General features: G+C 47.2%; 1 protein-coding gene across 1 annotated transcript in view; it reads right to left on the reverse strand.

The window, feature by feature from the left end:
* Positions 1-1,090: 1,090 nt before the first annotated feature.
* amdhd1 (amidohydrolase domain containing 1) overlaps positions 1,091-22,180 on the reverse strand; it is a 33,161-nt gene continuing 12,071 nt past the window's right edge. Inside the window, exons 5-9 of the mRNA XM_069909460.1 lie at positions 20,478-20,703; positions 19,711-19,835; positions 10,782-10,875; positions 3,067-3,227; positions 1,091-1,690 (exon numbers count right to left, since the gene is read on the reverse strand). Of these exons, the coding sequence (XP_069765561.1) occupies positions 1,603-1,690; positions 3,067-3,227; positions 10,782-10,875; positions 19,711-19,835; positions 20,478-20,703 (694 nt within the window). The 3' untranslated portion in view covers positions 1,091-1,602. The remainder of the gene's footprint in view (positions 1,691-3,066; positions 3,228-10,781; positions 10,876-19,710; positions 19,836-20,477; positions 20,704-22,180) is intronic.

Genomic DNA, 22,180 nt, shown 5'->3' on the forward strand with positions numbered 1-22,180 from the left:
GTTCAAGCCAGACAGGGTGGCTCCAAGAGCTTTTGCACAATCTTTGAAGAGTCCCCAAGGGACTTCACTAATGGATTGTTGTTTTGAAAAGCAACAGGTGAAAGAACTTGGAGGATTAGGTTCAGAGCCGCAGTCTGTTTGAGTGGAGGTTGCTGTTCTAAGAGGGTCATGTGATTTTGTAAGCAGAAAGGGAGTCAAACAGGCTTTTCTCTGAGTGAGAGAGAGAGTTCAGTTCTACCGTTCAACAGCAGCAGCTGGGACTGGAACAGGACAAGCTGGCAAACTTGAGGAAACCCCATTTTGAAGATGGGTTATGAGTGCTTGGTCAAAGGGCTTGTGGTTCATGCAAAAGGAGAGGACTGCTGCATAATGTTTTACTTGAAATAAGTGAATCAAAGACGAACTATCTGCTGACATGAAAGAAAGAGGTTAACATCTGGAAAACCCTGATGTGGCAAGTTTTTTTGGCAAGACACTGATATGGTTGATTAAAAGGGATCAGTTTGTGTCCAGGAACAACAGATCTCTCTCTGAAAACCAGCAAGAACCTTCCTGAGTGGTAATACCTTTCAAGCAACAAAGCCTGATGAACTTTATAAATGTTAAATTCTGTGCAGAGTATAAGAATTGACTGCCACCAGTGAACTTGGAAGAGTGAGAAGTGAGATTGAACTGTGGACCAAAGAACTTTTCTGAACTTACTCCCACATTATGTATATGTGCGCTTAGAATTAGAAGGGGGTTAAGTTAGGTTAAGTAAGTCAATAGTGATAAGTTAAAGTTTGATCATGTTTAAACATAATTAAAAGCAACTTTTGTTTAAGTAACCGTTTGTCTTGATAAATATCTATTGCTGCTGGGTTTGGGGTCCTCTGGGCTCATAACATCAGTCAACATATTGGACACGTGTGTAAACATGTGTATTAGCCAGGTGTCACGTTCATAAACTCACATAAATCATCTAGAATTGATCTAGAATCTGGGTTGGTGAAGCCAGATTCAATTGTGTTCCAGAATCTTCCACACTTGCATGCAATCATGGAGGGATAAATAGAGGCAGATAAGAGGAAAATATGAGACAAACACCACCATCATTCCAGTTAATTTATTTAGAGATCATTTTTATATGAACCACACTCGGAAAAATGCAGCAAAATTTGAATCAATAAACTATCATCAAGATAAACTGATTATATATATATATATATATATATATAAACTGGTAATCATTAAACATATTTAAAATTTGATTAGATACATTTTTACATGATAGAGGAATTAGGGGATATGGGGAGAAGGCAGGTAGGTGGAGTTAGGTCATAAATTAGATCAGCCATGATCGTATTGAATGGCGGAGCAGGCTCGATGGGCCATTTTTGGCCTACTCCTGTTCCTACTTCCTATGTTCCTATGTTCCTATACTAAAAGTTATCATTTAACCATCTTCTTCTGGCATCTGTGTCTGGCATACATGGACGATTTTAAACTTGAAACAAGGCAGCCAAAAACATGGGTGTTCAACTTCATCATCAAAGTCCTTCAAAGCAGTTCCGTGATCAGGTGTAGATCTGAACTCCTGAACCATTCAAGGCGCACACAACTTTAATTTTCATATGCAACCTTTCCCTTGGTGATGACGTACTTGATCAGCTCCTGGTGGCCCCCAAACTGATAAATCAAATGCTCCCATCTTTAGAAAGAATAAAACATTTGTGTGAATCACCATATTATTTTATGAAGTAATTGTGTCCATATGATCACTTTCAGAATGTTATGTGATCTTGAAGACTTTACAAAAAAAAGAGTAAAGTAAAACTTGAGAAATGCGAAATGAATCACTCGTCCATTCAAGGAAAAATAGTGATTACCAGTTCACCGATCTATTGTGTCAATATTTCAAGAAACAAATAATGTTTAAATCTTTCAACACAAGTCAAAGAAGGGCTTATAAAAGAGGCCATTTCTCCAAAAAATATTTGGCATATTTTCTGAAACAAACCAGAAAAGATGCCCTAGATTTAGCCATCTGTGATCTTGCATATGCGATCACACGGACTTTCTTTTTTAACTCTGGTACAGTTGATCTTCTCTGGGAATTGACCTACATGTTTTGTACACGTTGCAGTCACTGTCTGCTGGCGATGGAGGGAAGGGACGTTTCCAATGGTGAATGGCTGTTGGTCTGTTTCATCCTGGATGTGAAACCCATCCAACCAAACGTAGAGGAATCTGTCAACCTCCTCACAGGTGACAAGGCTTTGGGGAAAGCATGGGTGAGTCGCGGGGTCCCCGGTCTCCGACCTGCCTCATCCAGTCAAGTGTCCATGGTGACCCCAGGGTGTTGATGATGAGGAGAGTGGTGGGGGGTGGGACATGGTGGGGAGAGGAGGAAGAGTCATTATAATGCCACTGTGTGCGAAGGCTAGACACCAGGTCAGGCAGCATCCTTCGAAAGTGATAGGCAGTCGATGTTTCGGGCCTGAACCCTTCTTCAGGTGTGACAAACGTCAGGCAGACATTCAAATAAAGTGAGGGGAAGGGGGACGAGCACAGGCTGGCAGGTGATAGGTGGGAGGGGTAAAAAGAGAAAGGGACTGTGATGGGGTCAGGAGAGAGAGCTGAGACAGGCTCTTGGGTATGAGGGAAATGGGTGGGGAGTTGGAGGAAAGGAGACAGAGGGATGGGGAGAGAGAGAGATAGAGAGAGAGACCAGGGGAGGCTAACAGAAATCGGAGACATTCATGTTGACGGTGTCTGGTTGGAATATGAGATTCGGCAGCGCCCAAGACCACGAACAGGCAGATCGGTGTGGAACAGTGTATGGAATTGAAATGGGCTGCCACTGGTAGGTGCAAAATGAAGCGATATCCCACTCTGTGCCCACTCTTTCTGATGTAGAGGAGACCACAACGGGAGAGCCAGATGCAGTAAAGCACCCCAACAGATTCACAGGTGAGTTGGTGCTGTTTAGGGCCCCGAACAGTGGTGAGACAGCTGGTGCTAGTGCAGGTGTAGCACTAATTGAACGTGAAGAGTCGGTAGGTAGACTGTCAGCACAAGACCTACCTGGGCACATTCAAGATGAGGATGTTCGCCTCCTTGCCCACCTCCAGGGAGCCGTGTGATTTGGATTTACCCAGAGCATAGGCTGCATTGATGGTGGCAGCAGCCAGCGCCTCGGCCAGTGTCAGCTTCATGGTGACACACGCCATGTGCATCACCAGTGGCTACAGAGAGACAACAGGTTACCAGCGGCTTAGTGAGATCAAGAACACAGGGTCAGCCCTCACTCACAGCTGATACAGGCTTCCGTGTCCTGGCAAGATCCTCGTAAATCTGCTCTGCACACTTTCCAGCTCGACCACATCCTGCAGCATGGTGACCAAAACTGAACACTAACATTCTCACTAACATCTCGTGCACCTGCAACCTGACCTCCCAACTTCCCTACTCAACATTAACTGTTCCAAAAGCCTTTTGACCACTCTGTCTAGATAACATGATTAATACACCCGTGTGGCCAATCAACCTACTAATCCCATTGGTTTTTGGAATGTGGAATAAAACTGGAGCATCTAGAAAAAAACCTTTACAGCCGCACCTTTGCAGCGCCAGCGATCGGGATCGGGGTTTGAATCCTGCGCTGTCTGTGGGTTTCCTCCCATCGTTCAAAATGTACCAGGGGTGTAGCTTATTGGGGAGTAAATTGGGTGGCAGAGACTTGTGGGCCATAATGTCCTGTAGGCCTAAAAAAGGACTCCACATGCCAGAAGTGTTTCCATCGTGGACTTTCTGATGAAGAATTTGCTGTTACTCAGGGAGCATTCCTTACCCTTTTTTAGACCTACAGCCCTGTCAGCCCATGAGCCCATGCCGCCCAATTACATCTGATTGACCTACACCCCCCTCCCCCAGTATGTTTCGAACGGTGGGGGGGAACCAGAGCCCCCAGGGAGAATGCACGCAGACGCAGTGTGGTAAACCACTGTTTGCATATTATTCTTGTCAGGCACACCCATTGGCCGGATGTACCTGTGGCACCCCCCCGTCAGGCTGCTGGATAAAGGTGACCGTTGCACAGCCTCAGTGCAGGTCAGTTGAGCAGTATGCTTTTGTTCTTCAGTGGATAAAAACTTACTGGTTTCTCAACAAGTTGTTTGAGTAATGGATGGCACATCACATGGGGTGAACACACAAGCTCCTTTCAGACAACATGGGATTCGAACCCCGGTTCCGATCGCTGGTGCTGCAACAGCATTGGACTCACCACTATGCCAAGTGTACTGCCCTAAAATGTATTTGTGCGTTTAAGTACTGTTCTTGAATGTCCTGCAAATAATCTAGACACACTTGCCTCTAAATGCTGCCATTTTCTCTCCTTCCACCACTACCTCTGTAAATAAAACCTTGCTCTTCTCCTTTAAAGCACCCCCTCTCACACCTTAAACACAGACTCTGCATGCTACATTACACCAGCTGGCATCTGGCAACAACTCTGTCCTGAATTCTTCTCCATCTGCAAGTCGGGGCTGGTGATGCAGGCTGGAGCAAAAGAGAAGTTCAAGACACTTAGGCACATGGATATAATCAAAAGAGTGTGATGGGTGTGAGGGAGGGAAGGAGTAACAATTTAATTGGTTCAACATTGTTGGCCGAAGGGCCTGTGCTGTACTGTAATATTCTGTGTTCAATACAACTGAGATGCAAGTAACTGCAGATACTGGAGTCTGGAACAGAGAGCTGGATGAACACAGCAAGTCGAGCACCATCTGTGAAGGGCCTGCCCTGCAGTTAGTTATTGTACAATGCAAAGGCCCTGTGGCACTGCAGATGGCACTGTAGGCCGAAACCATGGCCCTGTGGTGCTACGGATGCCACTGAAGGGCTAAACCGTCGCCCTGCAGCATTGGAGATGGCACTGTAAGCCAAATCCGTGGCCCTGCAGCACTGCGGATGACACTGAAGGCCTGAACCGTGGCCCTGCGGCACTGCAGATTGCACTGTAGGTTGAAATTGTGGCCCTGAGGCACTGCGGATAACACTGAAGGTCTAAACCGTGGCCCTGCGGCACTGTAGATGGCACTGTAAGCCAAAATTGTGGCCCAGTTGACCTGAGATTGAGGTGTAAAATCCCATGGCATCTTGGAGATTATTCCCTCTCAATTTAGTTAGTAAAGCAGTTCATCTGGATCTAGTCATTAGAACTGTGCAGACATCAGAGAACTTTAACTATAACAGTGATTACAGTTACTCTGAGATACTTTGCACTTGCCCCACTCGCTCAGTTGCAGGGATCCTGACCTTCAACATTAACCCCCTTCTCTTCCCACAGATTCTGCTTCATCTGCTGAATAGGGTGATACAGTTATCCTTGGGGTCAGCGCCAGTGACCCAGGTTCCATTCTCCTGGTGTCTGTAAGGAGTTTGTACTTTCTCCCCAGGACGTGTGTGGGTTTCCTCCTGTTTCTTCCCACAATCCAAGGCATATGGAATTGGTACATTAATTAGGCAGCATGAGGTTCACGGGCAAGGAAGGCCCCTACCATGCCATGTAGCTGATATTACATTATATATATTTCTGGCATTTTGTACTTTTGTTACTGAAAATGTCAGCTTATGGCTCTGTGAGCAGTGAAAGAAACACAGCCACCACTTTGAGGGTCGTTAACGACTGTTTTATTTGAATTTGGCTCATGCCCCTTTAAGGGCAGCGCTGGCTCAGTCACCCTGTGCAGATGCTGGCTGGGCCGCGCGCCATGTGGGAGGTTTGACTGGGGAAGAAACCCCCGATGGCGCCCTCTTCCAGGGCTGCCCCACCACATGGCGTTACAAGCGGGACTGGTTCGCCCTAAGCGAGTGCGCCGCCACATCCCCTCCCCAGAACCGGCTATGCGTCCTGCCGCTTGGGAAGGTGGCCCCGCCGCTTGGGCTTGGCTGTCGGCACTGGCTGAAATAAGTCCAGATGGGCCGCCTTCTCCTCCATCCCCCCAATGTCTAGGGTGAAGGTTCCGCGGTGCAAGACTTTGTACGGCCCCCTTCGCACGAAAACGAACTGAGCCAAATCGAGTTCTTTAGAGAGGTGGATTGACTGGATGCTGTAATATGCTGGGGGTGGGGGAGCCAGGGAGCCCAGTTTCCTGCAGAGGTCGGTCAGCAGGTTTGTGTTGGTGGCCGTGGAGTCGGGGTCTGAGCTGAAAAACTCACCCGGTAGGGAAAGTGGTGTGCCGTACACCATCTCCGCCGCTGAGGCTTGTAGGTCTCCTTGGTTACCGTCTTAATCCCGAGGATGACCCAGGGTAGCTCCTCCACCCATATAACTATATCCATATAACCACAGCACAGAACAGGCCAGTTCGGCCCTAATATGCCGTAACAAATCCCCACCCTCCTCATCGCACTGACCAGCACCCGGTCCATACCCATCCAGTCCTCTCCTCTCCATGTAACTATCCAGTCTTTCCCTAAATGTAAACAATGATCCTGCCTCAACCACAGCTGCCAGAAGCTCATTCCATATCCCTACCACCCTTTGCGTAAAGAAATTTCCCCTCATGTTTCCCTTATAATTTTCCCCCTTCAATCTTAAACCATGCCCTCTAGTTTGAATCTCCCCCACTGTTAATTGAAAAAGCCTATCCACATTTACTCTGTCTGTCCCTTTTAAAATCTTAAACACCTCTATCAAGTCCTCCCTCAATCTTTTACGCACCAGATAAAAAAGCCCTAGTCTGCACAACCTTTCCCTGTAACTCAAACCTTGAAATCCTGTCAACATTCTCGTGAACCTTCTCTGCACTCTCTCTATTTTGTTTATATTTTTCCTATAATTTGGTGACCAAAACTGTACACAGTACTCCAAATTTGGCCTCACCAATGCCTTGTACAATTTCATCATAACCTCCCTACTCTTGAATTCAATACTCCGATTTATGAAGGCCAACATTCCAAATGACTTCTTCACCACACCATCTACCTGAGTATCAGCATTGAGGGTACTATTTACCATCACTCCTAAATCCCTTTGTTGCTCTGCACATCTCAATAGCCTACCATTTAATGCATATGACCTATTTAGATTTGCCTTTCCAAAATGTAACACCTCACACTTATCTGTATTAAATTCCATTTCTCAGCCCACACCTCCAGCCTTCCTAATTCACCTTTTAATCTACGGTAATCTTCCTCACTGTCCACAACACCACCAATCTTTGTATCATCCGCAAACTTGCTTATCTAATTCTCCACCCCTACTTCCAGATCGTTAATATATATATCAAACAATAGTGGACCCAGGACCACTAGTCACCGGCCTCCAATTGGACAAACAATTTTCTACCACTACTCTCTGACACCCAATCTGGTCCGGAGAGCCTGGCCAGGAGTGATACCTTCAGGTGCCTTTGGAACCTCTCCACCCACCCATTGGACTGCGGGTAGTATGCTGTGGTGTGGTGGCACTTCACCCCCAGGAGTTTTGCCATCTGGGTCCACAGGGCAGACGTAAACTGCATGCCCCTGAATCAGGCAATCCAGTGGTTTACCAAAGTCCTGGCGCACGTCTCTGCAGAGGCTTCCTTGATCAGGATAGCCTCAGGCCACCTTGTGGCATGGTCATGAGGAGGTAGCGAGCCTCCCTTGACACCGGCAGGGGTCCAACAATATCGACATAGATGTGTTGGAAACTGCGAGCCACCGAGTCAAAGTTCTGTACCGGAGCCTGCATGTGTCTGTGGACCTTGGAGGTCTGGCACCTGGTGCAGTTCCTTGTAAGCTCCACCACTTCTTAAGCCCATGCCACACGAACTGCTCTGAGACCATCCGCACGATCATTTTCATCACTGGGTGAGGGAGGTCGTGGATTAGGCTCTCTAGTGCCGCAGGACTACCAGACGTGGCATGCCTGTTGAGACATCAGGCTGTTGGGCAACTGGACATCTTCGAGTTCAAGGCCTGAGATGGTGGTCCACAAGGCCTGCATCTCTGCATCGTTTCTCTGGGCCTGGGCCATTTGCCGGGCGCGAGTGTTGATGGCTGGACAGGAGAGCGCATCTGCCACTACATTGTCCTTGCCTGCCCTGTGTCGGATGTTGGTCGTGAACTCAGACACGAACGAGAGGTGACGCTGTTGTCTGGTGGACCACGGATCCTTGGCCATCGCCAGTGCCTGGTGAGGGGCTTGTGGTCCATGAAGATTGTGAACGGCCTGCCCTCGAGGAAGAAGCGAAAATGGCGGATGGCCAAATAAAGTGCCAGGAGCTCCCGGTCGAAGGTGCTGTATTTGAGCTCCAGCGGTTGCAACTACTTGCTGAAAAAGGCCAGTGGGCGCCAATGTCCATCAAGCCACTGTTCCAGAACCCCCCCCACTGCCATAGCTAAAGCGTCCACCGACTGTAGGTGTACTAGTAGTGCCTCTTTCGTCGCAACAAAAGCCTTATTCACCTCCTCTGACCACAATAAAGTCTTTGCTGGCCATGAGCAGAAGCAGATCCGGGGATGAAATGATGGTAAAGGTTTACCATCCCCACGAACTCCTGAAGGCCTATTAGGGTCGGGGGGTTTGGGGAAACATTGGACAGCCACCACCTTCTCCGGCGCTGGAGTGGCCCCGGCCGCTGAAATGGTGTGCCCCAGGAACTGGAGGGTCTCCTTGCCAAACTGGCATTTGGCCGTGTTGACCATGAGGCCGAAATCTGCCAGCCAAGCAAAGAGGGTGCGGAGGTGGGCTTTGTGTTCATCACGGTTGCGACTGGCAATTAGAATATTGTCCAGGTAAATGAACACAAAGTCCAGGTCCTTCCCAACCACGTCCATGAGGTGCTGGAACGTTTGGGCTGCATTCTTTAGGCTAAAGGTCATACACATGAACTCAAAGAGGCCAGAAGGGGTGATAATGGCCATCTTACCTACATCGTCTGGATGCACCTGGATCTGATGGTATCCCCACATGAGGTCTACCTTGGAGAAGTCCCGTGCACCGTGGAGGTTGCCGTAGAAGTCCAGTATGTGGGGCACTGGGTACCTGTCGGGGGTGGTTGCATCGTTCAACTGACGGTAGTTCCCGCATGGTCTCCAGCCCCCAGTCAATTTTGGGACCATATGGAGCAGTGATGCCCAGGCACTTTTCGAGCACCAGATGATTCCGAGTTCTTGGAGTCTGAAGAACTCCTCCTTTGCTTGCTAGAGCTTCTTGGGTGGCAGCTGTCTGGGCCTAGCATGCAGCTGGGGGCCTTGCGTGGCGATGTGGTGGTAAACCCCATGCTGGGGCATGGTGGCATTGAACCGTGGCTCTAGGATGGCAGTGAACTTGCGGAGAATGTCGGTGAACTCATCTCTGGCGACGGCTATTTCAGGCCTGCAGGCATCTGCTATGTCCAGTCGTGTGGAGTAGAATGTTCAGGTGTTGACCAGCCTCTTGCCCTTCATGTCAACCAGGAGACCATGAGCCCTCAGGAAGTCGGTCCCCAACAGCGCGGTGCCCACAGAGGGTAGGATGAATCTCCAGTAGAACTTCTCACTCCCTATCTCGATCTGTGCCCTGTGGGTGCCGTAGGTCCTGATGGTGGAGCCATTGGCCGCTTGCAGGGTTGGACCTCGAGATCGGGTGCGAGACTCTAATACAATATGGGAGAGGATGCTCAGTTCAGCCCGTGTCCACCAGGAATCGGTGGCTGGTGGATCTGTCCGTCACATAAAGGAGGCTGTTCATGCAGCCAGGCGTCCCAGCCATTAACGGCGACTGGCCTGGTAATTTCTGTGAAACCCGAAGGATTCACAATACTTATGGGCTTGTGCTCCCCAGCGCTGGTGGTAGAAGCACCAGGATGACTGGCCCTCCTCTGGCTTGGTCATGGGGGTGGGCAGCAGTTTGCTAGTTCCTGGATGTGCCACCATGTTGAGGGCTGCCTCGTTATCCGCACGGGCTGCTACCTTTCTCGGGTCAGATAAGTCCTCAACCATAAGGTGCAGCCGAATGTCCTCTGGCCTCTGCTCCAGGAATATTTGGCAGAAGAGAAAACAAGACTTGTGATCTTCCGCCAGGGCCAGCATCTCATCCATCAGCGCCAACGGACTATGGTCTCCAAGCCCATCCAGGTGTAGGAGCCTGGAAGCCCGTTGCTGGGGGGTGAGACCAAAAGTTCCCAGCAGCAGATCTTTAAGGATGGTGTACTTGCCCGTAGCTGGGGGGTGGTGGATGATGTCGTCCACCCTCACTGCCGTATCTTGGTCCAGAGCCCTCATGACGTGGTAAAACATCGTGGCATCTATGGAGATGTTGCGGAGTTGAAATCGCGCTTCCGCCTGCCCGAACCACGTTCTCGGTCAGTGGGTCAAAAAGGGGGAAGCTTGATGGAGACAGTGTTAAACTCTGCTGAATCCATGTTTTTTTTTAATCCAGAAAGATGTCTGGGCTCATTGGGGTCACCACTGTGGCAGTGTGAGCAGTGAAAAAGAGCACAACCACCACGTTGAGGGTTCTTAACGACTGTTTTATTTGAATTTGGCACATGTCCCTTTAAGGTTCAGTCACCCTGTGCATGATGATGTCACAGAAGCTGCCTGGAGAACACACCACTTGGGAGATTCAACTGGGGAAGAAACCCTCGACGGTGCCATCTTCCCAGGGCTTCCCCACCACGTGGTGTTACAAGGGGGGGCGGTTGGCCCTGAGTTGAGTGCACCGCCACAAGCTCTTTATTTCTCTCCCCCAAAGGTCTATAAAACAAGAACAATTTAATCATATCCACTAAATGGATCAATCACTGATCAAAATATCCACTTACCATGGAGAAGCAGTATGCATTAGGGTTAAAGTCACTGCCGAGGGCAACAATCACTCCAGCATCGAGCATATCTCGAGCTCTTGGTGTTTTAAGCCTGAAAATGTTTTTAAAATAGTTGTTGGCACGATTGCATTTTCAAAAATCATTTCAAACCATTTATCAGCCAAGGCTCCTGTGACCTTGATCCACCCTCCTGCTCTTCCTTGCATTTCACCCAACAGGCTGTGGGCTGTGGGGTTATCTCCTGCTTCCTCTGCTGTCACTAGCAGCACCCCCAAGTGTGGGAGAAGCTCAGCAGGTTACTTCCTGTGGGCGCTGCGTGGCCTGCTAAGTTCTTCCGGCAGTTCTGCGTAACGGAACTCAGCATCTGAAGATTTTATTGATCACCTCTGGTTTCCCGACATCTCTTTCTGTGTCTTTCTTTGGGTTCCTTGGGCTTGGTGTCTGATGACCTTTATCTGCCAATGGCGCTACACAAATGCGATCTATTGATGCAAAAGGGTGTGACCCTTTAATGAGTCCACTTTAAAATCCACATGGAGCCTTTCTCAACTTTACCATGTCTCTTTGTCAACAGAGAGAAAATATTTCTGCCCCTTTGTCCTGCTCTAAGTATTTCTGATCCTATGGTCTGCATCTGTGGCTGTTTAAATCATACTTACCCTTCAACCTATACCTTACCCTATGGAATTGTATAAACAAAGAGCCAATTATGGTTAAGCTACGTGCTTTCTTCAAATGAAGGTGTTCATAGACAGGGGCCATTGCTGCCAATTCTGCCTGGGCTCGAAGTGTCAGAGATGGATCTCATCAGCGCTTGCCTTTGGAATGGTGCTTTCTTCACTGGGCATGAGTCAGCCAGATCTGGAGGAATCACTGCATGGCAGCTAGTTCCCGTACCTGAAGTGCATTTGTGAGCTGCAGGTTTTATCTGGAGAACTTGCAAAATGACAGCTGACTAATTCCCATTCTAGACCCGTGGCCTCTGACACCTTGTCCACTCTCTGCTAGTTGTATATTTTGGACCCTTACTTGGATGCCAAATGTCACTCAGTCCAACACTAAAACAACAAGGTGGAGAGTATGAGGGCTGAAGCAAGGTGTGGAAGAAATTTGCAAAATGGAAGGATACTGTAGATGGCAGAGTAACTCTTCAGGGGTTAATGGCATGTTATAAAAGAATGGAATGAGACAGGATCTCTGGTCCCAGATGCTGTTTGCAAAGGAATAGCTCCAGATAACATTCTTTATCTTCTGAGACACTCTGATTGCATTATGTCTGAGACACTCTGATTGCATTATGTTCTTGTAATTTCCTCCCCTTTCCTCTAGTAACTCATTCTGCTGACTTTACAAACTAACTTGTTTACTTCACTGTATAAATTCGAGTTGTGCAACTGTGTAATTCAGAGCTGAGCCCTGGCTGTTACAGGGACTGCTCTCTGAGATATCTCGCTCTAATGAACTCTTCCTAGAGATGATACATTCCACAGTCAGACTCTTTATCAGACACTATGTACAACCTAGTCTCTCCCAGAGGTGTAAATTGTCCATTACACCATTGTTTCAGAGGTCCTTGACATGCTAATCTCCCTCAGTGAAATTGTGTTTCTAGTACTCCAACCAGAATACCCTGTTTCTGGGGATCCAATGGTGCTCAGGCCAGAGAGATTTCTGAGACTGCCAAGAATGAAACTTGAATTTTGCCATCTCCTCAAATAAAACAGACTTCCAAACCCTCCTAAGTTACCTTACCGTGTTCTTTGAACCACCCTAAAGGGTCTCCCATAGGAAAGCCACATTCCTATGGGGACCAGAACAACAGGCTGCTTTTGACACACCAAAGCAAGCTGTTGAACAAGCACTGCCCCTTGTCCCCTACCAGACAGGTGTTCCTTTTAAATTACAGATCTCGGCCAATAAGGCAGGTGCTGAATGGAATCTCCAGCAGAAGATCTAAGGGTGCAGAGTTCTGCAGAGAAAATCTCCACCTGGTGCCGCTGCTCGCTACAACCCATTTGATAGCGGGACATCGGCCAACACTTTCCTCAGGGTTGTTTATGATTTTGTGAGCACCTGTACTGACTACGAACTGTACTGACACCGAACTGATGACTGACACCGAACTGTACTGACAACGAACTGACCACTGACCAACAAGACAGTTCATCGTGTATTACGAAAAAAACAGCAAGAGAACAGCTGTTGCTCTGGAAACTATCACTGGACATTCTATCTTTTCAAGCCTTTAACCACACATGTCAAACTCTTGTCCATGGGCCAAATTTGGCCCACGATGTAATTATATTTGGCCCGCAAGATCATTTCAAAAATGTATCAGAGGTGGCCCGCTGGCCGCTGCGCCAGTATAGAGCATGCACAGCTAATACTATAAATCCCAGAATGCATTGGTGTCAGCCCGCTAATCGCCCCCACCTCCTCTGTTTACGTTGCAGGGTCTCACCGTGGACTCTGGTTTTGGGGCCTGGCCGGTGTCAGGGGAAGCCAAGGCCGCTTCCCAGCGCCCGGAACCGGAGGCCTCGGGCCTGACCTTGCCAGGACCGTTGCCCACTCCCCCTCCCTGCCGCAGGCCGACCCGCGACTCACGCTGACGGGGCCACTGATCCGCCGAGATGCCGCCCTGCAGCGAGAGCCGATGCCCCCGCACTGTCGTGTCCTCCCGCCCACCCCCCAACCGCAGCGCGGCCTGGCCGGTGTCAGGGGAAGCCAAGGCTGCTTCCCAGCACCTGGAACTGGAGGCCTCGGGCCTGACCTCGCCAGGACCGTTGCCCACTCCCCATCCCTGCCGCAGGCCAATCCGCGACTCACGGTGACGGGGCCGCTGATCCGCCGAGATGCCGCCCTGCAGCAAGAGCCGATGCCCCCGCACTGTCATTGTCCAACCCGATCGCCCGCAAACCCCGCCCTCCCTCACACAGTCCTGAGTAAGGATTATGAACTTTAATCTCAGGATAAAACGATCTTCCAATAGTTTCATGTCACAGTGATAAATATATTCCTGGTTAAAAATGGTCCTGCACCTGGATACAAGCTCATTAGGCATAAAACTTGAAAAGTGTGTCAATCAAAGGATATCTGTACCAATGGAAAAAGGGCATGGCAAATAACCCTGCTAGAGTTCATGCCCACAATCAGTCACCCATTTGATTGTTTCAGGAATCATGTTATTCTCCCTCATTCTCAATAGCCCTCAGATTTTACAATTCGACAGCACACTAGCAACATTTGACAAATCCTCTATAGAGAAATATTATTTATTGAATATTTTATTTCTCATTTGATAATGCTTCTGGAAAGAGTTTATCCAAAACTATTATTAAACATTTATTTTAATAAGAAAAAGTTTAACATTACATATGTTGAAAGAAGAGAAAACATGCAGATGTTGTTGAAAATTTTCAATAAATATTTAGTTCGGCCCTCGACTTAGTCCAAGTTTTTAATTTTGGCCCTCCGTGAATTTGAGTTTGACACCCCTGCCTTTAACTTTTAAAAAATTGCATGTTTAGCTGTGGATTTTACAATGCATAATGTCTCTAAGCACCCTCAGAGAAACTGAAATTTTTGATACATAATCGCAATGTGGATGTAAAGTTACAGTTTATGAGCTGACCAGTCAATGATCAGACCATGGTAGGAAACGTTGAATTTGATATTTTGTTTTGCAATGACAGCATCACCCAGAAACTCCCATTAACAGAAAAAACACCTCATGGGGTGGGGGCTATGGAACCTTTATTTAAAAACACTAAATTGGCTAATTTTCTGTCCTAACTCATCCTGACTATCGTTACAGGGATCCAACACAGGCACTTGGGGCACCCGTTGAAGGAGAAAGTGAGAAGGAACGGCATCCTGGTCTCAAACGTCAGCCCAGAACAGCAAGCGCCCCAGGTACATCCCAGATGTATACCTGCTAGCCTCACCATGGGGTAGCATGGTGACAAGCATCTGGGCTCTGTGCCTGAGGAGTGCCCAAGCATTGAGGCCAAGGTGTGAGATGAGCAAGCAAAGAGAGGGTTCTGGCACCTGATGGATGACCTTGCACTGCCTGCTCACAGACATTAGTGGTAAGGGTGCTCGCATTTGCCAGCTAAGTCAGAGAACCCAGGCGTAGGAGTTGGTGGCCAAACAAATTCCTTTTTCTATCCCCCCCTCTGACACTGGGGAGCAGCTCCCACAGCACCCTCCCCATTGGTAACACAACAACCCTGTTTGGTCAGGGATGCGGGGGCTGGTGAGGTGTCATTGAATTTGACTATGTGCCTTATCCAGCATTTGGACGCCACTAGAGAATATATTGACCCACTTGATCAGTATTTTTTTTACATGCTTTGACTTGTAGTTACTGTCTCATGATTGGCGAGTGGTGTGACTTCCGAGGGGTGGATTGTATTGGGAACCTGGAGGCAGGTAGAAGATTATCGCATTGCCCACTGCCAGCAATTCCTCACTCCCCTTTTTAACGATACCGTTATAGACTGATTAAAGAAAATGAGCAAATCACCCACCTGATGGGAAAATTAGGACAAACCATAAGTCAAACCCGAGTCGACTTAACCTATAAGGAGGGACAGTTGATCCGGGTCGCAGATCAGATCAACCAGATCAGATCCATTGCTGGTGGGATATTTTTAAGGGCTGGTCCCCCAAAGCCAGTCGGATGATCAATTTGGTTTGGGACCCTGTTGTTCTTATGTTTGCCGCCTTTTTACTACTATTATTCCTGATCATATTCGTGTGGATAAGAGTAAAACGATTGATTCGGCAGGTAGAGAAGACTGCAAGAAAGGTTCAGTACAGGTTGCTGAAGGTGTCAGAAAGTGCTCAACGGAAAGAGGAGGAAAAGGAAACTATGATTCAATAAGGTGTTGATCTCCGGATCCACAAGGAGGGAATTGTGGAAGAAATAGACATAATCAGGAGAGGTGCAATTCTGCTGACGGCAGAGCTTCGGAAGGAAACGCCTGGCTCAGCTTGAGATGAGCCGGAAAATCTGTTCAAATCTTGCTCCGGCCAAATTTTGTGTCACTTCCGGACCTGCTGTCCTGAAGCAGGACATGACGTCATGATGCCCCCACCCCCGACACGTTACTTGGTTCATGGACTTCGTGCCTGAGGTGGAGGAAGGTCCAGGGCCAACTTAGCATGAACCCCCCCCGGAACGTGTGGTCGGCTGCCATTATGGAAACGATTCGTGTCTGAACCCCATGCCTGTGACAAGGGGAGCACATCGGATGAGCGCAGAGATTCCTTTGCCCAGAGTAGGGGAATCAGTAACCAAAGGAAATCAGTTCAAGATGAGAGGGAGAAGTTTATCAGGATCTAGTGGCATTTGTTACGTGCTGTCAGCAGGGCAGTCGCGGCAGAGATGATGATGCGTTCCCATCTCTTCTGCTCCACGATGGAAGTTGGCATGTGTGCTTGCAGCAGAGCGTACGGGTCCAGCTGCATCAGCTGAAAAGCCAATGCGCAACGTTTAAATAAACATTCCTGCTGCGACCTCAAAGCCGACAGTCTGAGTCTCCAGTCTGTTCACTCCCTCATATCCCGCTCGCTACATTGTAATGGGCGTTTGGAACGCCCATTACAATGGGGTGGTGAGCGTATGGAACGAGCTGCCGGGGGAGGTGATTGGGGCATGTTTAAGAAAAAATAGACATGGATGGGGTTTGAGGGATATGGACCAATTACAGGCAGATGGGACTTGTGGGTGGGACATTATGGTTGGGCTGTGGACAGAGAAAAAAAAGGGTATTTTATACAGAATAACAATGGTATTGAAAACAAGAGATCATGGAAAGAGGTATCTTGCCTTTTGCATGATATGGGGATTAGAAAATGAACTCTGCACAAGCCCAGCCACGCAGGCTCATCTGTAAGGAATGGATTCCAGGAACTGAGTCAGTAACAGGGCCCTCTTCGGGGAAGCAGATGAGCTTCATGATAAACAGGCAGAGCTAATAACCAAGCATTGTTCCAGTGCTCTCTGCAGAAGAACTCACGTCAGCCATTTTTCAGAGCCTAGCAGGCCAATTGTGCTGCCTCTCCTCTCACTTTAAATGATCGGGGGTGGGGAGGGGGGCATTGAGGGAGGCTGGGAAGAGCTGTGGAGCAATGTGGCGGTGGGTTCCTTCTTCCTGCTGCTTGACATAGGACTTAATTGCCAGTGTAATTGAGAAAGGCAAGGCACAAAACATGAGAGCTGCTGTAGACCGGTGAAGTTGGGTTGGGAGTGGGGAGCAGGCGGTGCTGAGGCGTGGCGGTGTTGGAACCAAGGGGTTAAGTAATCATAGAAAATATGCCTATGTACTATGTACTATTCATTATGTATTCATTAATCCAGTACTATGTAACAATTTACTATTTACTTCAATTATACTGTTTAAGGGAAATAGGAATGCAATTAAGTAACAGCCACAGTATGTAGCAAAGTTGGCTGAGTATAGTACATGCAGAATTTGCTGTCTCCAAACACAAAAGAGAGAAAATGTATGAACCAATCTAGGAGAAATGCTAAGACATGAGGAGGTGTTGAGTAGAACAGAAGACTATGGCCAGACGAGAACAGAGTACCATGACTGAGAATGTCAGAGATAAATAAAATGTATAAACCAATTCAGTAGCAAGGCGAAGGCATAAGGAGGTGTTGAGTAGAACAGAAGACTATGGCCAGACGAGAACAAAGAGTACCATGACTGAGAATGTCAGAGATAAATAAAATGTATAAACCAATTCAGTAGCAAGGCGAAGGCATAAGGAGGTGTTGAGTAGAACAGAAGACTATGGCCAGATGAGAACAAAGAAATAATTAGAAATATATGGGGTATGAATTGATTTCTGATCAAGCCAACAGGATGTTCTGGCCTTGAGGATTAAGATGGGAGGTCTACACCCTAGATAAGTGCAGAGCAGGAAATTGCTTGAGATAAATCTTATGCAAGGAATCTAGGAAAGAAAGCCAACTTTTGTTCAGTGTAATAATGTTGATCTATATAAACAGAAGAGACTGGACAGTAGGAGTCAATCTTGGGGAATAGCTCACTGAGCAGGTGACCTATGAACTAACGACTGAACCTGAGCTCTGTTAAGCTTTATTCTTGTGCTGTGTGATAAACTGATTGTTGAACTGAATACCTTCTCCTATCACTTCATTCAACGAGCACGCTGGACTCAGACGACATATAGACTAAATTGAGGGTAGGGTAAAGCCAGAGTCCGACAGCGGGGAGGTTCCAGGTCATCGCCGGAGCTTGAACTACAGCAGGTCACATGCTTAAGGCACCTGTATCTACCGGGGGTCAGGTTCCCAACAGCCCCACGTACCATGAATGTTTACCACTGGCCTTAGAACATATTTCCATACATGAAGGAAGGTCAATGAGCTTCACCCAGACCAGAAGACTGCACTTTGTAACCTAACCTCATAAATGCTGTGAGCAATTCAAATAACAACAGCTTGATAATGGCCAGGGTTAGCAAAACATGTTTACCATTAGAATGAATATTGACTAAATGGTTCACCTATAATTCATGCGGCCTTTATAAAAGCAACACTGATTCACTTGTAGTGAATGATTGTCTCGTGTAAATAGTGCCAGGTTATGGTTAAGTGAACTCCATCTTAGTGATCCATGGAGCACGTCCAACTCCTCTCACAGGATCTCAGCAGCTCAGGAGTTTGTGGGAGCCGCTTAATCCATCAAATGGACAAAGTTCTCTCATAAACTCTTTGTATAGTCTGTGCATTGTCCCGAAAAGATACAATCTTTTCTTAACACCTTCCCCTGCATATACTTATCACAAAAACCTTTTACAGAGAGTCGGCGGGGAAGAGACAGCAGTTGAGAAAAAAAATGTTTCTTTAATAGAATATACAAGCAAAGAAGTTATGCTTGGACTTTGTCTATTTCCTTAGACAGGAGAATGCTTGCATTTCTACTCATCATGAGGCCCACTCACCCTGAAAATCAACCAGCCTTTCATCTATCACTTCTTTATCTAACCCTCCCTTCATGCATTTACACTGTTTGGCAGTCATTCAATATCCTCTCCTTGGATTGAACAAAAACGGTTCCTTATTGGATTTTTTCAGCCTAATTTCGCAGGGCTGAAATGGCTAAAACTAGAGGGTGCATGGAGGGAGGCAAAAGATAGGTTCTTCACACAGAGAGAATTAGACCCTTTCACTTAACCTTGTAAAATGGGGTTAACTAGGTCAAAATCCACTCAGGTCCCAGACCTACCTAGGAGGTGGCCAGGGAACTTACCCAGGTGTCCTCCTCCATTGATTTGAAAGGGGAAATGGCCCACCCGGTTACTCTGGAACTTTAAATAGGAAGAACACCAGGAACAGGGGATTCCCTGGGTCTGCATGACATGTCACTCACCACGTTATCATAAGGGCAAGATCTCCCTTAAATTGCTGGGTTGGTGATTTAACAGGTAGGTTAGGCTGCTGTTTGAAAGGTGCAGGAGGCCCACATGACCCAATCATCTCACCCAGGTCCCAGGAGTCCTACCCAGGTGCTGCATTTTGAAAGTGTCTAGTGATAGGTGAATGGAATGCGCTGCTGGCAACAGTGGTGGAGGCAGCTATGTACAAAATGATCTTTTAAGAGACCATTAGATTGGTACATGGAACAGAGTAAAATAGAAGGTTATGCAGCAGGGAAATTCTGGGCAGTTTTACGAGCATGTACACCACAGGTTCCATGCAAGGTACAAGCCCCATGTACAGCACACATTCCATGTACAGTACAAGCCCATGGACACCACAGGTTCCATGTACAGTACACACTCCATGTACAGCACAAGTTTCATGTACAGTACAAGCACCATGTACAGCATACGTTCCATGAACAACAAATGCCCGTGTACCACACCAGTCCCACATACAATACCATACCTCAGAATGTACGCAGTGGTTGGGAGAAGTACAGCACATGATTTTGCAGTTGCCATGGCAGCAATTCCAGCATCACTCACTTCCTCCAGGTGGCTTATAGCGACAGCACCAAGTTCAGCCCCAAGCTATTTAATGAGAGAGATGTGTTGTGAGAGGTGATGTAAATAAAGCTGTACACTGACAACCACAGCACCATGACCCAACCATGAAGTTATCAGAGGGTCTCATCAACATTTGAACAAAAGTCTACCAGCATGTACAGTATTCTCCTTCAACTTGCTCATCTGTATCTTCCTTCGGTCTTTTATTTTTGCAAGTGCCACCATGACATTGTTCCTTAAACCCTATCCCTCTCCTTCTCTCAACACCTGCTTCTCACCACTTTCTCCTTCATTAAGTTGATCCCCAAATCTTATATCCCTGACTGAATTCAAATGGGGCAGATTTCTCCTTAGGGGCTCAGTGTCGACAAAAAGCACAGAGATGCTGGAGGAACGTCAGCGTTCAAAAATACAAAGATATATTGCCGATGTTTCAGGCCTGAGCCTTTCCTTGAGGGTTTTAGTTCCATTTTATTTACCTTACAGGATGGCCTGGGGCATTTGACACTCCCTTGATGTGAACCATTACATGACTTCTTTTGGTTTGCTTTGATTTGTTACAGCAACGAATCAATTGAAATGCTTTTTCACAAAATGTCATTGGCTTTGCAATGTAAATAACATTGCTCTGTATTGATTTGCTTTATTAATGACTCCCAAACTTACCTCTGCTGCATGCATGGGATAAAGTTCATCACCATGAAAATTAATCTGGAGATTTAGCTCCTTCCCGGCCTGTAAAATAGTTCTGGTGGCCTCAAGGTCAAAGACTCCTTTTTCACAGAAACAATCGATATTATCAATTTGGAATTCACCGGCTGCCATCATCGCCCTCAGTTTGGGTAGCTGAACATTGATGATCCCATCCACTGCCTCGTCCATCGTCTTCCCTCTGCCATAAGAAAGAAACTTTTAAAACAACTTGATTCTGAATGCTGCAGTTCAAGGTTTTGCTTATGAAATATTCCATTAGGTGTAGCTTTGAGATGTTTCAAAATTCTGTCAAAGAATAAATATTTGCAAAAAAATCTCAAATTGCTCTTTGATAAATATTAATAGCCTATCAAGGATAAAGGGCAGAAGTTTCATGATGCCATTTGTCTTGCTGATGACAACATTAATCAGAAATGTGTTAAGTATTAAACTGGCTTCAGATAGACACAGACTGGTCAAATGAGAAGCACATTAGGATGCAGTGTCATTGGAAAATGGGCAAGAAAAATGGAAGACAGCTTCAATCATGTTTGCTGGTCAGGAACCAAATTATTTGGGGTTATAGGAAGGTAGCAGGTCCAGGTAGGCCTGGTAGGGATTTGGGGAGTGTTGTAGAGCAGAGGGATCTAGGAGTACAGGCACCTGGAGCAGTGAAAGTGAAAGACCACAGGTGGTCAAAAAGGCTTTTGGCCCATTGGCCTTCATCTGTCAGATGAAGATGGGAGGAAATTTTGGGGTTTTATAAGCCATTGGTGAAGCCCCATTTGGCGAACGGTGTTCAGATTTGGTCACTGTGCTGCAGATAAGATTGTTGAGCTGGTGAGGCTGCAGATGAGATTAATGAGGATGTTGCCAGGACTCGGGGGGTGGGGGGGGGGGGGGGCTGAGCTGCAGGGAGAGGCTGAGCAGGCTGGAGCTTTATTCCTTGGGAGTGCAGGAGGATGAGGGATGATCTCGCATAGGAGGACAAAATCAGGGTGGCACGGTTACTGTGGCGGATTGCGAGTTTGGATCTAGCATTGTCTATAAGGAGTTTGCATGTTCTCCCTGTGACCCTGGGTACTGCGGAAGGTTGGAAGGTTAATTGGGTGTAATTGCCAGCACGGATTTCCTGGGCCAAAAAGGCCTTCGACTGTGCTCCATCCTCGACATTAAAAATGAGAGGAATAGATTACATGATGCAGAAATTAGTAACCAAAAGACATGGGTTTAAGTTGAGAAGGGAGAGATCTAACAGGAACCTGCGGGGTAATTTTTGTTGACACAGGTGGGTGAATAGAACTGTTTGCTGGAGGAGGAGGTGGTTGAGGCCAATTCTGTTGCAATATTTAAGAAACGTTTGAACAGATGCTTGGATAGGATGGGCTTGCTGGGTATGAGGCAAAAGCAGGCGGGCAGGTGGCACTCATGTGGGTAGGTCATTTTGGTGGGTGTGGGTAGGTTGGGCTTGCTTCCCCAAGTTGGCTCCAAGTTAAGAAGGCTGCTAAAAGTCAGGGTGTTATTACAGAGTTAGAGTGTCAAAAGCAAAGAGGACATCCTTATCTTTAAAGAAGGTCTGGGATGCTGCTTCCAGGTGATAGACTACACCTTAGAATGGATATCTAGGTCAAACAAGAGATGTTTTGTGGAAAGCTCGGTGATTTTCTCAAATTCAT

The sequence above is a fragment of the Narcine bancroftii genome, chromosome 13 (assembly GCF_036971445.1).
Source record: "Narcine bancroftii isolate sNarBan1 chromosome 13, sNarBan1.hap1, whole genome shotgun sequence".
NCBI classification, from domain to species: Eukaryota; Metazoa; Chordata; class Chondrichthyes; order Torpediniformes; family Narcinidae; genus Narcine; species Narcine bancroftii.